Source organism: Pristiophorus japonicus, chromosome 12 (genome assembly GCF_044704955.1).
Source record: "Pristiophorus japonicus isolate sPriJap1 chromosome 12, sPriJap1.hap1, whole genome shotgun sequence".
Lineage (NCBI taxonomy): Eukaryota > Metazoa > Chordata > Chondrichthyes > Pristiophoridae > Pristiophorus > Pristiophorus japonicus.
Window position 1 is genome coordinate 25,476,582 of NC_091988.1, and position 17,192 is coordinate 25,493,773.

A 17,192-nucleotide genomic window follows, 5' to 3' on the forward strand; every position below is an offset into this window, starting at 1 on the left:
GATTGTATCTGCTACCCTAAAGAATGAATAAAGGTTATGATTTTCAAGACATGATGTTTGAACTATCATTGTTTTTGTTTAAAATGCTGAAACAAAATTCTTTTGAACACCACTACCCCAAATGTTGGAGAAACATGAGGTTTTTAAAAAAATTCAAAAATCTCCCCTTTGTTGAGAAAAGGTTTTTTTTCTTTTTTTTTTAAACTTTTTTTTTCTTGAAAACAGCTCAAGCTTTTTAATTCCCTAAAAGTCTGATTCATGTTTGCCTCATCAAATGTTTGACTTGTATAGAAAATGTCTCCCACTTTGTGAAAATACCTCTTTTTTTAACAAAAATTTTGAAACTTTTGTTTTCACTTCCAGGTAGCAGTTTTTTTTAAAGATGTCACGTCAGAGAGAAGCCTGACAGCATTTTCAGTCCAGCATTGCTATGTTCTTCCCACTATGAGAACATAGCCACATCTGCAGATAACTAACCGAATATCACACATGATTCTTATGTACAAATATGGTCAACACTTTAAAAAGAGAAACCATACGATTCTAAATTGTAATTAAGGTATGTACGTCTGTGTGAACAGTTGATTCAGTATGTAGAATTGTTCTTTCATAAAAACAAATATGAACTGGCACCTTGATAACATTAACATTCATCTTATTGAGTCACTTATTGAGTTTGCAAATAAAAAAATACACCCTGGACTAAAGAGACAGTTTAAAAATAATTAATAAGACAATTAAAACCATATTTTTGAGAAAAAAAAACTCCTACATTCTGCTGAGAACTACTTTATATCTTTGGTAAGTTAATAAATTCTGCTCCATTGTCATTTAAAAAAATGTTTCAAATCGTATATTTTCAAAAGACTGATTATTGACAAGGCAAATATGCTACATTATTGGTGCAGCTCACACATTATTTATCAATGGTGTAATATGGTTATCAGATGCACCCTCATTTTGGACCTACACAACCCACTGTGCAAACGCATGTGTCAATCTGTTTTTTGTCATATCAGTCCTTATCTTCTGCAAAAGAAACCAACTCAGAGTGTTCATATTAACCCTTCAAAAACAGTTACTAATGCCAAACATTCTTGCAAGCAAGATGACTGTTGCCGTTACTAGGATATTTATGCCTTTTCTGCCATATGCAAGTCAACATTTTCTCCACAGATCCCCAGTCACAGCCTAGTGCAGTACAAATCTTTAAAACTTCAAGAAAATGATAAATTAATAGCTGTACCCATACATTTGGCCTACAGTAATCTACTTTGTAGTTAGTGTTAGATTTTTGAATGTTTATACTGTGATCACTGGAATGTAGGAGGTTATATACTGGTATTTTACAAAAACTTGCCCGGTTCACATGATGTACTACTTAAAAAGTAATTCAAAAATAGCAACGATCTGCACAAAAAAAGATTCTCTCTGAGCTGGTCAACAACCAAAATGTAGAATGGTTTTGTTTGCAAAATTACCTTGAAGCTGTCTCCAGACACAAGTTATAGAGGATTGCAGACAGAAATTTTTCATGGATTTCTGGGAAATTACAGATTTTGTACTAGGTCTTTATAGGCAGTAACACTGATCAGATAGTGCAAACTAGAATGAATTGTGTTTTCATCTTGTGAAAATAAGAGGTGCAAATACTCAGCAGGATAACAATAAGACTCAGAATGGTTAAAACAAACATCGAAAACTCTCATCACTGTAAAAAGTACAGTCAGGTTATCATTAAACTTGGAACCTGGCAAAAAAGGCCTCAAAAGTTCATTCAGTCTTAAAAATTTTTCAAATGAAGTGCCATTTGCAAAAAGCTTCAAATTACACAAGAGATTCCATGCTTTCTGCTGGGTCCGATTCATCGCTGATAATAATGATGCCATTTTTGTCAAATGGTGAGGGGCCGTTTCCATTCTCTTTTGTGCTGATTAAGCTGAGCATTGCTTTATATAGGAACTGATACTGCTCCTGTGCAAAGACAGACAAAAAGTATTAGAATAGGAAAAACTTTTGTTCATTATTTGTGCATACTGCTACTTCGACATCAATTATAATTGTGTGTCAGTTTCAAGGCTATAACCACTGCAATACTGTGCAAATTTAAAACAGGGGCAGTCATCACACAATGTTGATGCAATTTACAGCTTATCAAAAGATAAAATCAATGAAACAGAATGATGCCAGATATACATCTGTACCACATACTCATTAGAAGGCTCTCAAATATAATGTGATATGTCAGAAGGCCACCGTAACACCAGATCGTGCCTTTTTTAATGCTGTATGTAAGTTCTGTGCATCGTTATTGCATGTATCTGAATATAAGACGTAGATAGTGCAGCTTCCAAGGAATAATTGGAGGTTATGGATATCAATGTAAAATGTTAAGACCTTTTTATTTTTCATAGTCAAGTACTTACAATGTCTGTGAAAACTCCTGGCCTCATAAGGTTTATCATCTTTGCGACCTGGTAGACATCCACAGCAGATTCACACTCCAACTGCTGTGACAGGGTGGTAAGGCCACAGAACAGCCCAGCAGAGACACCTCCAAACCTGCACAATACAGAATGAGCTTAAGTCTTTGCTTAAGGTAAGCGGGTTCTCTTCAGATGACTGGTAGCAGTTTCTTTTTTGCAGTATTACTCAAATATTTGTTAAAATGTCATACTTTGGATGCCCTGGATCACCCTTAATGACTGCCTAATTCTTTAACAGCAATAGATATAAAAGATTTGAACTTGTACTAGTGAAATGATAATAACCTTTTATAACCCAGAAACTAATTAAACTCAGAAGTTGTTAATTTTACAGTCAAAGTTCATTCATGTTTTTTTTAATCCAATGGCAACTTCTTTGACATCAGTTGCCAATGCATCTTCCCTTTACAAGTGGAGATTCAGACAGAATTAAATGAAGGCAGCATATGTCACTGGATAACTAATGGCACTTGCTATGGAGCAGTGGGGCAACACAGACATTCATTATAATGACAATGTGCTCCAGGTAAACACCATGTTCTTCATTTTTCAAACTCTACTGAACAGCGTGTGCAGGAAATGAATGAGACATGGCCATTTATTTCATTGTTCCAGATGTCTTCGTTTTAACTATTTCTATGGAATTCCAAAGGAACAGTGAAAGCAAGATGTTTCACTTGACATTTGAACTGATTATATTAAATATTTTCAAACTAACTGTAAATCCTAATCAGAATGTAGGCTGCAAAGTAATATGTCTCATTGTAATGAGCTTACACTTAGTTACCTCAAAATATTTGCAATGTTTATTAATTCTTATATAGAAAACTAAACAGACTGGTGTGCGCACAGTGCTCCATCTCCAGCAAAAGAGGGGAGAAACAGTCGTACAAGTATATCTCTGTCAGTCAACACCAATGACAGTGGCTACAAGATCAGAATGAGAAAAAAGTAATTTAGCCCATCAGTCTCGATCCCGCTAGCTAGCCATGCATAACTGTCATGCTAGGAGAGGTTCATGACCCAGACCATCTATCTTGCTGACTGAGTAGTTTATGAGAGTGGGAGTCATTAATGGCAGATGCTGGAGAGATTGAGAGGGGAAGTTTTCTTTTAAAAAGAAAAAAACAGATACAGTGCTTTACACCATTGAAACATCTCAAATCACTTAACTCAGTGAAGTACTTTTGGAGTGACTGTACACAAACATGGCAGCCATTCTTTCTCACTCACAGCAAAGAGATGACCAATTAAACTATCAGTTGGTGAAGGAGGAATGTTGACGAGGACACCCAGAGGACTCACTGCTGCATCTGACCATTCAATAGAGAGCATATGACAATACAGTATTTCCTCAGTGTCAGTCCATTTTGAGTGCTAAAGTCCTACGGCTCAATTTTTCCCAATGACATTTTTTGGCGTGTTGCCAGAATTATAGCCGTTTATTTTGGCCCCAACTACTCAAAAAAAAAATAAGTAGCAAGTTTCCCGTTCTATTTTTTTAAATTGGTGTCGCGCAGCCTGTCCTGTAGCTTTGGGGGGGGTGGAGCCTAATACCTGTGCTGAAAAAACCATGTCCTCTCCTTCTGCGCATGCATAAAAAAAAAAGGACGTTTTTAACGTGATTGCTATGGGCGGGCAAGCCCAGTTCAGCTCCTGGGCTGCATTCGGCCATTTTTAAAGAGCCAGTTGTGTGAGAGAACTTTAATTCTCATTGGAAAGATCAGAACTGCAATACCATATGCAACACGGCTCAAGGACCAAGAATTTCTTACAGGATGAAGTGGAGGCACTAGTTACTGTAATTGAGGCCAGATGGCACGAGCAGGACACCAGCAAAGGTCACATAAAAGTTTCACCAAAGGAAATGAAGAAACACTGGAACCAACTTGCAGAAGATTACTGGGCAATGGTGACCACCCCGAGGTCTGTAGGCCAGTGCAAAAAGAAGTGGCAGGACCTTGGTCAAGTAGTGTAAGTAACATTTTCATTTATTCAATAGAATTGCAATTGTAAATGTGACCAGCTATATATGTTCCACCCAGCAGAAAGACACCCTCTCTAAAAAGTTTCATTTTCATCTTTGCAGAGGAAGGTGGCACACAACAAACAGGAAAGAACCCGAACAGATCTACACCCACTGACACCCTTGGATGAGAGGGTCGCTGCTTTGATGGGTCCTGCCTGGGAAAAGTAACCACCACTGCACAAGCTGGGCTCACATTCTAGGGAAAGGGTAAGTCCTGCAAATTCCACAGTCTGGCTTTGCTAAATGTTAAGTACTGCGTGGGCTAGCCATGCTTCGGTTCATGGGGATGTCTCCGTCAGCTACGCTTCGGTTGATGCAATGTGCTACCATTCATCGTGGTCCTTCAAATCAGCCTGCTGCCTGGCCTGTGCTGTGTGAACCTACTCATGCCACCCACCCTGCCCCCTCCTCTGCAGCTAACCATTTGTCTGTTCTGTCATATTTTGCAGAACTTGAGGCCAACCCTGACGATGCAGAAGAAGATTCAGACGAGGAAGAGGAGAACATCTTCCAATCTCACCTTCCAGACCAAGAGCATGAGGGGGAGGGGGAGGTGATGGATGAAGCCCCCACTGTTATACTCACTTTGGAGGAGTTGAAGGTGCCGCCCATTGAGGTGCCAGCCCCTTTCCTGAGTGGTACGAGTGTTGCTGGGACATTCCATGATTTCCCACTGTCCGAGCCTGGGAATTCCAGTGGGGTGCAGCGAGGCACACCCAGGGCCCCATCGTCCAAGGCTGCGGGTCCCAGTGGGGTGCAGCGAGGCACACCCAGGGCTCCACCGTCCGAGGCTGCGGGTCCCAATGGGATGCAGCGAGCCACACCCAGGGTGAGGAGGGGAAGGACAGTGCTCTCCTGAGGTGCAGGATCTAACAGAGGTGGTTCAGATGATGGCAATGAGTGCAGAGAGCATTGACCTTACGCGGTCACTCCTGGGTGAAGTAACAACGCTTTCACGAGAAATGGGAACACTGTCCGGGAACATGAGTGAGGTACTGTCTCAGGCAGCTGATACAATGTCGAGGGAGGGAATGTCGCAGGTTGCTGAGACACTGTCGGCGAACATGAGGGAGGGAATGTTGCAGGTAGTTGACACACTGTCAGGGCACATGAGGGAGGGTGTATCGGAGTTAACTGCTGCAACAAAGGAACACGCCCAGACCCCGCAAGTTGACAGAATCAACTGCCACTCCCACTCCAATCCCTACACCAGCCTCTGAAGAGACCCAAGTCGGGCACTCCACATTACTGGCTGCCCACTCCTACTCCCCATCAAGAAGTGCGCCTTACCCGAGATGTTGGAAAGAATAAGCTTGGTACCAACCCCAGAAATGCTGTGCCACCGCCTGTGGGCAGGGATGGAGTCAACAAGACCAAGCACAGCGGGCGGTCATAGAATAAGGTGGAGGAGAGATGGGTGCAGCCTTTCTTTGCTACTGTTGTTGTTGTTGTAGTATTATTGAGAGGGGATCTCATAGAAACATATAAAATTCTGAAGGGACTGGACAGGTTAGATGCAAGAAAAATGTTCCCGATGTTGGGGAAGTCCAGAACCAGGGGACACAGTCTAAGGATAAGGGGTAAGCCATTTAGGACTGAGATGAAGAGAAACTTCTTCATTCAGAGAGTTGTTAACCTGTGGAATTCACTGCCGCAGAGAGTTGTTGATGCGAGTTTGTTAGATATATTCAAGAGGGAGTTAGATATGGCTCTTACGGCTAAAGGGATCAAGGGGTATGGAGAGAAAGCAGGAAAGGGGTACAGAGGTGAATGATCAGCCATGATCTTATTGAATAGTAGTGCAGGCTCGAAGGGCCGAATGGCCTACTGCTCTACTGCTGTACCTATTTTCTATGTTTCTATATTGTATTCCCGGTCAACTTCCGTCATGAGCCAGGTCGTGTGTCCGTACTGTTTGTCTCCCAGTAACCAGCTCTGCCCGTCTGGCTGCTGTTGAAACATGGCAGATATAGTGCTCTCGCGTAGGATGAATGCATCATGGGTGCTCCCACTGATATGATGCGATGCATGTCGTCACACACGAGTTTCGCATTAACTGAGTGGAAGCCTTTTCTGTTCCTGTACATCTCGGAATCCTCCAAAGGTGCTCGCAAGGCGATGTGGCTACAATCAATGCAGCCTTGTACCTTTGGGAAGCCAGTAATCCTGGAGAAGCCCACAGTCCTGTCACCCATTGCCTGGGCGGTCATGGGGAACTTTATGTAGTCATTCCTCCAGGCATATAGTGCAGCAGTCACCTGCTGAATGCAGATAGGTGTTGCATGTCGAGAAATGGCGTACCCATCCCCAGTTGTGGCCTGGAACGATCCAGATGCATAGAATGAAAGTGCAACTATAACCTTCACTTCAACTGACAAAGCAGTCCACCTGATGCTTCTAGGTTGCAGGTCTGCTTTTACTAACTCACAGATCTCAGTTACAGTTTCTTTGCAGAAATGTAGCCTTCTCACACAGTCTGCATCACTCAGTTGCAGGTATGAACACCTGTCCCGATATACTCGACGTGGGTAAGGCCTCCTGCCCATCATCCTACGTGTTCTGAGGTTCCTCATGCGAAGATGTCTAATCAATTGTCTCCTCCGCAGCACCATCATGCAGAAGGCTTGCACAAGGTATGGCATTGTCAATATTGCCCTCATAATTAAATTGTACCTTTGCAAGAAGCTCAAAATGGCAGGCAGGACAAGCTTCTTTGTTGTCGCTCTAGTATGGACCATACCCAGGTCTGAGCATGCGCAATGGGTTTAATTTGATGCTGCTTGCTGCATAGTGGCATAGTGTAAGGGTTTTCATCCCTTTAGTTTAGCTTCCACACCACCACCCCCCACCCCCCAACCTTCATTTGATGCTGCTTGCTGAATAGTGTAAGGCTTTTCATGCCTTCAGTTTGGCTTCCACCCCACCCCCCCACCCCCCCCCCCCCCCACCCACTCCGGACTTTTTTGATGCACAGTGGTATAATGTAAGGCTTCTCGTCTCTTCAGTTCAGCTTCCACACCCACGCCTCCCCCACCCACCTCTCCCGTGCTTCTTTTCAAGCCGAGCCCCGAGCCCGTGTCCAGGTAATGGACCGATTCTGCCGGCTGACGCTTTGACCCTCAAGCCCGATTTGGACGTGTTCAGTGGTGGCGTGGCACTTTGAAAAACAATCCAAACTTAAAGAACTGCATGAAACTTCCATTTTCTGCGTTTTCAGTTGGAAAAATTTAAGCTTGATTATGCCTATTTATGTGTTCTTGACTCCCTCCAAAACTGCACCTATAAACAATGGAATCTTTCTGCACTCATTTTTTGATGTATGCTGGTTCTTCTTTAGTGCCCAGAAGTTTTTCTTTTAAGGAGTGGTCATATACGCCGTCCTAGGAGAAATGTAAGTTGGCCAAACTTGCATAATTGTGAAAAATTGGCGCAGACATCAGGTTACACTCCCTATGACGCAAAAAAAACTAACCTAAAAAAAAAATCGCACAATCTTTGGGGAAACTTGGATTTTTAAATTTAGGCCAAAAAAAAGTGGCGCGCGCCAAAAAAAACAGCGCAAATCACTGGGGAAAATTGAGCCCCTAGTGTGGGATCTTGCCCACAGCTGTCTGAGGGCTACCAACTAAGCCAAAGTCAAAGAATGCATAATGGTTTCTTCTATACAGAATATGAAAGGAAAAAAGTAAAACCTAATTCTGGTTGCAACCATATATGCCTGGAAATTCTGTGGAGATTCTCCCAGTCTCTCATCATAACTTTGGGTATTAACAGCCATTTTCAGCTGTTTCTCTGGCGTTTCAACTGATTCCCCACTGGGAGATCAGGAGCACCCTCGTGAAGTTTCAGGGCCAAAATCAAGTACTGGGAAGATTCAACACATATTTCAGTGATGGACAAAGACAGCACTCCCTTTCAATGATTAAGAACAATCTTTGGAAATACTCTTCATCTCATTTTTGGTCATCTCACATATTTTCATTCCAACTAGGAACGATTTTACCACCTTTCATGGATACTATTTAGCTGATGATTGGAAACAAACAATAATGTACATTATTGGTAGGCAGTAAGTTGTAACTAGTACTAGTATTAGGAAATGCAGTTGTCCGGTAAACTGCAGTTCAAGAATTCTGTGCGATATAGGGTATTAAGTAAAAATGTTTCCTTTTATCCTAGGAGTGAGTTAAAATGGGAGCATAGATCAGCTTTATCACTCTTTCACACCTCTATGTCCCATTTGTATTGTTACTTGCAGACTGAAGTAGTACCTATATCCTATTGAATCCAGGTTGCAAACGACAATATAAATGTCTCACATTCCCTGCAAAATGAAGCGGTGAGTGTATCAAACTAATGATCTGTCATGTATTCAACTATCATTGTAACCCATGTATAAGCTGACCTAAGTTGTACACCTTGAGAACATTGACCACAAGGGGTGAACTTGTGGGAGACATTCCTAACCTAGACTTTCAGGTATAAAAGGGGAAGCTCCACCCACCTTCATCACTTGAGGTCTTGGTAATAAAGGTAACTGGTCACAGAGTGACCTTCTCTCAAATATGGGCCTCGTGTGCATTCATACAGTATAGTAAGGACATATCATGATCATTAATAATCTGCTAGAATTTCTTTTGGACTAAAAGTGGAAATGTATTATATCAAGACAGCACAAATATTACATTCGTGGCCAGCTAAAGAAACATTGGAGCAACCTATCTGCTTCTCCTCCCAGCTGGAGAATAATGAATCATGGGATGTGTGTGTGCATGTGTGTAGGGATCATATAAAGTGAAATGGGTAGAATTAAGTGCATACTCATCGTGAACGATGGTTGGTCCATCTCTGGTCGAGGCCTCTTCTTTTAATACATTAATAAGTTCAAAGGTGCTGCTGAGAGGAGCATCTGGATTAGGCCATTTTGGACACTGAAAGTGACGCACTTCCAGTACATAATCATCCTGAAGGAAAATAGTTATGGATTTAGATTATTCGCAAACTATTCTCCTGTGTTTTCCATTCCATTGATCTCCATACAAATATTAATAACATTGCATGACAAAATAATTTATTTCCCATAGTCCCAAAGGGTTATTCACAGCTTATTTTTCATCCAGACTTTGTTGCAGAATTCCCAGTCTTTTTACAGAACACCAAGGGATTCCATTATTAAGAAGTATATTGAGTAGCACAATTTTCTTCCAAGTATTTGGCAGCCACTTTTGCAACCGTTGTTTACAAACACATGATGCGTGAGATGTGTGAGGCCATTGTGCTGAAAATGATGCACAATTCTTCTACCCAAACAAGAATGGTTTGCTATGCATTAGTGAATGCAGCATTTCTACAAACACATGCGGTTATGTGTAGTCCTCTGTCACAGAGATGCCCGTTTGTTTTCTATCTGGATATATGTCTGTGGTGGTGCCCAATATCTGTGCTTCAGAATATATTCAAATAAAAAGCTCAAAGTATTTTTTGGGGTATCCAATATGACCCAGAGACTATTCCAAGCTTTGGCTACTTTTTCCTGACATCTTTCCTAACTTTACTTTGAACAAAAAGCAAAATACTGGAAATCTGAAACCAAAACAGAAAATGCTGGAAATACTCGGCAGTACTGGCAGCATCTGTGGAGAGAGCAGACAAGTTAACTTTTCAGACATGGACCTGTCAGAGCTACTTAGCCCTGTATTTCTCATCTACATGCTGCCCCTCGGCGACATCATTTGACGACACGACGCCAGGTTCCACATGTACGCTGGCCACACCCAGTTCCACATCACCACCACCTCTGTTGATGCCTCCATTGGTTCTGTCTTGTCAGACTGCTTGTCTGACATCCAGTCCTGGATGATCCATAATTTCTTCCAATTAGACATTTGCAAGACAGCCTCCTGAAGAAACTGTTCTCTCGCCAACAATTCCATATCCACTCCAGCCACAGTCTCAGGCTGAACCAGACTCTTCGCAATCTTGACCTTCTATTTGACCCTGACCCCATATTCTCTCTATCACAAAGTCTACTTCTACCTTCATTGCCCTTTCTTGTTTCTGTCTCAGTCCATCTGCTGTTGAAACCCTTATCCATGCTTTTGTTGCTTGCAGATTCAATTATTCCTATGCTCTCATAGCTGGCCTTCTATCTCCCACCCTCCATAAACTTGAGTTCATCCTAAACTCTGCTGCTTGTATTCTAACCCACACTAAGAGCTGGATTTTACCAACCTTGGCAGGTCTGTGGTGAGTGATGTTGGTGGCAGGTCCGGCCCCACTGCTGGCTCCAGTCTACTGTGTAAAATGATTTCTCCGAGATTGGGCTTGTTAAGCCTGGCCAGCACGTTTCCTTGCCAAGGGCCGAATGGCCTACTACTGCTCCTATTTTCTATGTTTCTATAACTGAAGGAAGCGGGTCTGATGATGTCATTTGATGACGCGTCATTAGCCGGTTTCCTTAAAGGGACCATACGCAAATTTATTTGAACCTTTCTGCTGTCAGTGTTCGACAGCATTGAGGTGTTGCAAACACCGACAAGCACAGCACAGAGGTGCAGGGCTGCACCCAGGTTCTCCCATGACTCCCTCCATATGTTTATGGAGGGAGTTACAACATGCAGGGAGGTTCTCTTCCCTTCTAATGGCCGGAAGAGACCTCACCAGGAGACCAACACAGCCTGCACATTGCACAGGAGGTACAAGCAGGGATGTCATCAGGAGGACCTGGCTGCAGTGGTGCAAACCTTTCAATGATCTCAGTAGATCATGAAATGTTGCTGCAAAGCCACACTCGACCTCATCCTGCTGTGCCACTCATCACATCCCCATCACTCTGCCTTCCCTACCTTACTCCTGCGCATCCTTATTCACACCAACTTATCTTGCACCTCCACCCATCCCTCTTTATCTACATTATCACTTTTCCATCTCACGAGCCACCCCTCACACACTCACCCTCATCCTTGTCCAATCATAGCAACTAACAAGACACAAAGGTAGGCACTTGTGTGTTTTAGCCAATGTTCATGTAAAGTTTCTATTCACATTGAAACCTTTAATTTCAAAACTTTGCACTCTTGGACAGATTTGTTTGCATCTTTGGAAGTGGCTTAGTGAGTCACCGTGAATGGTGAGAACTAATGGTAACCCTCCCACAATGGTGATGAGTGTGAAAGGAATGGCTTGGGCATTGTAGGGATGCTTTATGGTGCTGGTGTGGGGTGGTGCAAACCTGGTGCATCATGTGGCAGTCAGGGTGTACAGTGTCAAGTGAAGTCAATCTGGCCATGGTGCGGCCATCCCTGCCGTTCCAGCAACAATGTGTTCGGGTCTGATGTCTGTGTCCTGTGCAACATCAGTTGATTGCGGAGAAAGTCGGTGTTGCTGTGTGGTGCTGTTGGTGTGCCTGGTGCTGCTGGTGTTAGGGCTGATCATGCTGAGGACCAAGGTGAGAGAGGATAAAGGGCACCGATGCTGATGGAATAGATGGCAGGTGAAGTAGAAATGGTGGGAGAGGTAATGAGGTCAGACTGGATGGAGACTTGTGTAAAGACTTGCAGCATTCTGAATCTGTAGCGTAACTGTAGTTTAGAGAAGCTAGTGTCTCAGGGAAGATTTTTCAATCAGCTGGGAGCTTTGACTTGATATTTGAAGTTGTCAACTCAACAGCTGAAACAATGGCAAGTAATCTCCATCATCACTGATGAGGTATAGGAGGTGGGAGACCTGTCAAAATCAAAACACTGGGAAAAAAGCATTGTTAAGTTGCTGTAAACAAACCACTAATGATTTCAATTGCCTCCCCCGCCACTGCGTGTCAGGTCTGCTCAGCGCTGACAGACCTGACCTATGGTAAAGGCCCGTGGCAGCGGGGTCCCGAACTGCTGTAAAAGACAAAACACTTTGCCACCCGACCCACCACCAATCGAGCCTGATGACCCCCCCACCCGCCGGAAAATTACCCCCAAGTCTGTGCTCGCTGACCTACATTCGTTCAACCTTTGGTTACAACCACATGATCCACCAATGCCTCAAATTTAAAATTCTCATCCTTGTGTTCAAATCGCTCCATGGCTTTTCCCCATCCTATCTCTGTAACCTCCACCAGCCCAACAACCTTCCAAGAACTCTTTGTTCCTCCAACTCTGGCTTCTTATGCATCCGCCATTCCTTTCATCCTACTGCTGGCAGCCGTGCCTTCAGCCGTCTAGGCCCCAAGCTCCTGAAATCCCTCCCTAAATGTCTCCATCTCTTTACCTCTCTCCTCCTTTAAGACCCTCCTTAAAACCTTAGCTCTTTGATCAAGCTTTTTGTCTCCCCACTTAATGTCTGCTTCTTTGTCTCAGTGTCATTTTTTTCTTTGATTATGCTCCAGTGAAGCGTCTTGGGATATTTTCCGATTTTATACAGGAGAATATAAATTACATTTGTTGTGGTCATCGATCAAGGGCCCATACTTGAAATGTTAAGTTGTCTGTCCTCTCCACAGATGCTGTCTGACCTGCTCAGTATTTCCAGCATTTTCTGTTTTTGTTACTAAACTTTACTTTCGCCAGTTTTAATCTCTAGTCATCGGGGCTGAAATTGCCCAGCGCCTGAAACGAGTCACACCTATCGCTCTTGAAGTGGGGCGGCCAAATCGGAGAAATTCAGCACTTTGTGCTTTTTTTTTTGGAGCGGGGCGGAAGTGGGGCGGGGGGGGGCGGAGTAGCCGACACTGTCAATCATCAGCGCCACGCTGATGATGTCATCGCACTGGCCACGTCACAAAATCCCTGTCCATATGTTAAAATGCAGCCACTTTAGTGGCAAACACCGGGTCACCAAGGAGGCCACGATTGTCAGCCCGACCTGATAGTCATCTGACAAAAAAAAAATAACATGGCATCGCCGGCAGTGTCACCTCCCCTTTAAGGGCAGCTGTGCTGCCAAGCCACACAAAAAGTACCGACAGCAAAAACTGTCGGGGGCACCGACCGACGGCGGAGCCGATCCTGCGGGGCAATTCCGGGAAAGGGGTCATTTTCCACGGTACAATTTCGGGAAGGGGTTAACGCGTGCACACCGCGACGGGAAAAGAGGCGAAGTGGTCCCCTACATCGCTCCAAACCGGAGGAAGGGCAATTTAAAAAATGCGGCCCCTCTGCAGAGACTAGGCGGCCATTCCACATTGACCCGTGGCCACTGCTTTCAGGCAGTCATGGGCCTTATAGAAAGTGGCAATTTCGGCCCCATAGTCTCTTGGCACGCCTGGACCCTCTCAGTCTTTAAAGCTAAAAAGCTTCACTTTCTGTAGTCTTTGCATGGTAACTCAATCGTTTGATATTATGCATCAGCCTCATGGCTCCTCTCTACACTGTCTCCATGGCTTGCATGTTTCCCATATATCCCGGTGACCAAAACTGTACCCTGTATTCAGGGTGTAATTTGACAAGAGCACTGTACGGTTTTAACATGGCCTCTTCCGACTTATACTCAAATGACCTAGCAATATAATAAAGCATTCTAATTTCTTTGTTCATTGCTGCTGCACACTGATTTGACATGCTAAGTGCTAAATCAACTGTCACACTCAGTTCCCATTCTGCTTCGCTGCACTAACCAAAATATACTGCTGACATCCATTTTTCCTGACAATGTGCAGTACCTTGTGCCTACCTCTATGGAATTTTATCTGCTATGGATTTGCCTAATTCCACTATTTATTCAACTCCTTTTGTAGATCCTTGGTTACTTCATCCATCTATACCTTGCCTCACCTCTAAGCGCCCCCCCCCCCCACCAAAAAATATAGCAACATCTGCAAACTTGATTAGTTTGCATTGGATCTCTGTGTCTAAGTCATTAATTTAGATTAGGAACAGAAGGGGCCTCAGCACTGAAGCCTAGGGCATTCCACTCAGTAGAACCTTCCCATCCTGGCATCACTCCTTAATAAGTAACCGTTGTTTTCTTCCCTTAGCCAGTTTTTTTATCCGTGTTCAACCTTTACCTTGAATACCCATTGCTTTCATAACTACAACACGTCATGGGGTTTTCCATTGTTTACTGTTCCTCACAAAAGTCAAAGAGGCTCATCAGGAAACATGTTCCCCTACTAAAGCAGCCTGACTATAATTAATTAGTTTATTGTTTTGTAAATATGCTCCTGAAATTTATTCTTGATGATCAATTCCGTTACCTTCGACTGGCAGGTCTGATGAGATTGGTTTCCTTTCTTGTTTCTAATTTAAAGACAGCTCCCCAACATTCACTCAATCACTTAAGATCATTGGAACTTTACAAATGTTATCCCTAGTTTCTCTTAATAACCTGGAATAGATATCATCTGTTCACAAGGCTCCCTAGTACCTCCATCTTGTTGATGTACTTAAATCTGCATTAATGATTTTTGTCACAATAGGACATGTAATTATATTTCTGGTGAATACTTTAAGTACTCATTCAGTATACTAACTTTTCTCTGACCATCCTCCATTTCACCCTTATTGGCATCCTTTAGGCTTTTCCCTTTTCCATGACTGTTCTCTTGCTGTTATGGTACTGGAAGAATTTCTTGCTGTTATGTTTACAACTACAGTTTTACTTATTTTTAGTTCCCTCCTTGCTACCATGAGCACTCTTTTGGCATGTTTCTGAAATTTCCTGTAATCCTTCCGGTGCTTATCCCTTCTCGCTACAGGCTTTATAAAGCTTCTTTTTCTTCATCTTCAATAGGTATTTGTCCTATATTTTTCTCAGTATATATTTGAAGGTGTTTCCTTTGTCTCTACTTTCACCAGTCAACTTGTTCTGGCTCATCCTCACACCTGGATGTTAGTCCTCACCCGTTTTTAATCCTAAATTGTGTTGACCTTAATCATACTGTGGTTGCTATTAACAAGAGGTGCAAAGAGTTTAATTTTCTGTAACCTGTCCGAGTTGAGCTCAGGGTTCAATTTTGAAAGCAAACAAAGCCTATTTGAGGGAAATGGTGGAAGGGAAGGAAGGAAGGAGGGAAGTGGGGTGAGGTAGCCTTTGGCCGTTCACCATCCATCCTTGGGAGCAAGAGCCAAGGAGTGAGGGAGAATATAAGGGTTGGGCAGGTAATTCAAAGGGGGAGAGATAGGACTAATGATGGAGTGTGGGAGTTACAGAGTGGGAAAGTGAAAGGAAGGGGACACAACAGGAATGAGTGGGGGGAAATACAAGTGATTGCAGAAAGCATGGGAAGAGGGCCATTGAGCACTACATTTTCCATAGAACTCCACCCTAAGTGCAACCTGCAAACATTTGTCTCTCTTTTCGCTTAGACACCATTCCATGCCCCCACCACATACCAGGAGCCGGTAGCGCACCCCCGCCGCCACCCCCCCCCCCCCCCCCCCCCCCGCCGCGGCCAGGAGAAAAGACTCCTCCATCCCGTTAGGGCCGCTAAAAAAGGAGCAATTTTGCTCCCTCTGTGTGCAACTCCACCAGTGATCGACCAGGATTTTTTTTCTCTTTAAATATAACACTGACAATTTGATTAGTACCTGCTGATACAAGATCAGTGGTGATATCTGAAAGTCAAAATTCCCATTCCCAGACAGTTAGATCTAAATCATATAAATTAATCATAAAAATGTAAAATATAGTTTGTTGTAAGCAGTGATTTTCTCCATGGTACGTTTAACCTCAGATTAACTCGCTTGCATCCCGAGTCCAATTTTTGCTAATGTTGGTTAACCTCAGTGGTTATTTTCATGTTGATATCGGGAGATCCCCAAGAATTGCCCACTCAGCAAGTATGACATTTTTGAAGATGAATATTTCATTGTACTAACAAAGATAATAACGTCCACCAGTTATACTGTGCTGAGGACAGAACTCTATAGTGATCACAGCTGCTGAAACCACAGAGAGCAGAGTATCTCAGCGATACTGGGTAAAAAGCCAGCTTCCATCTGGCCTAATTTCTGCTGTTAACAGCATTCAACCCAAAAAAGAGATCAGGCAGCAGACTGGTAATACCACTCTCTTACTCGCCAGTTTGGCAACCATCAGTGGAAGGTCTTTACTGCCAATACTCAAAGACAAGGAAATACTGAAGTGTGATGAGAGTGCAAAATTAGGTTACCACCAGCCTCAAAATCATGTTTTATATGTCTTGTAATCAAGTACAAACTGTAGCCACCCCCAACATAGTGGATATTGTAGGAAGGTGGAGTTGAGCTCGAAGATCAGCCATGATCTTATTGAATTGCACAGCTGGCTTAAGGGCCAAATAGCTTACTCCTGCTCCTGTTTCTTATGGTCTTATTTAACATTGATTTCGGTCATTGTATTGTAAACACAAGACTAGGATAACAATGGGCTTAGGTTAGGGACCCCTGTAACTTATGTGAATCTCCTCTGATCATCTACGAAAGAACACATGAATATCCAAAAGCTAAATTGCTTAAAATACTAAGAAAAAATGATCATATTTTCCTTTTTTAAAAAAAAACAGAACTTAAAAAGCACTAAAATGCCAGAGCTTCCTGCAGATCAGAGGTCAATTTTAAAAACAAATTGAAGACATTTTTTTTTAAGCACCTAAACAATAATAGATTTAGTTGGCTCATCTTCATTGGTTACACATTTAGCTTTTTAATTTGAGAAGCGTACTTCAAGTAATTAATCCAGGACCTGCTCAGTAACATTTTTAAAACTATTAT

At 42.9% G+C, this 17,192-nt stretch overlaps 1 protein-coding gene across 1 annotated transcript in view; it reads right to left on the bottom strand.

The window, feature by feature from the left end:
- Positions 1 to 771: 771 nt before the first annotated feature.
- The window catches only part of LOC139276752 (receptor-type tyrosine-protein phosphatase gamma-like), an 824,375-nt gene continuing 807,954 nt past the window's right edge, over positions 772 to 17,192 (bottom strand). The window contains exons 26-28 of the mRNA XM_070894762.1: positions 9,337 to 9,479; positions 2,427 to 2,562; positions 772 to 1,974 (exon numbers count right to left, since the gene is read on the bottom strand). Of these exons, the coding sequence (XP_070750863.1) occupies positions 1,828 to 1,974; positions 2,427 to 2,562; positions 9,337 to 9,479 (426 nt within the window). The 3' untranslated portion in view covers positions 772 to 1,827. The remainder of the gene's footprint in view (positions 1,975 to 2,426; positions 2,563 to 9,336; positions 9,480 to 17,192) is intronic.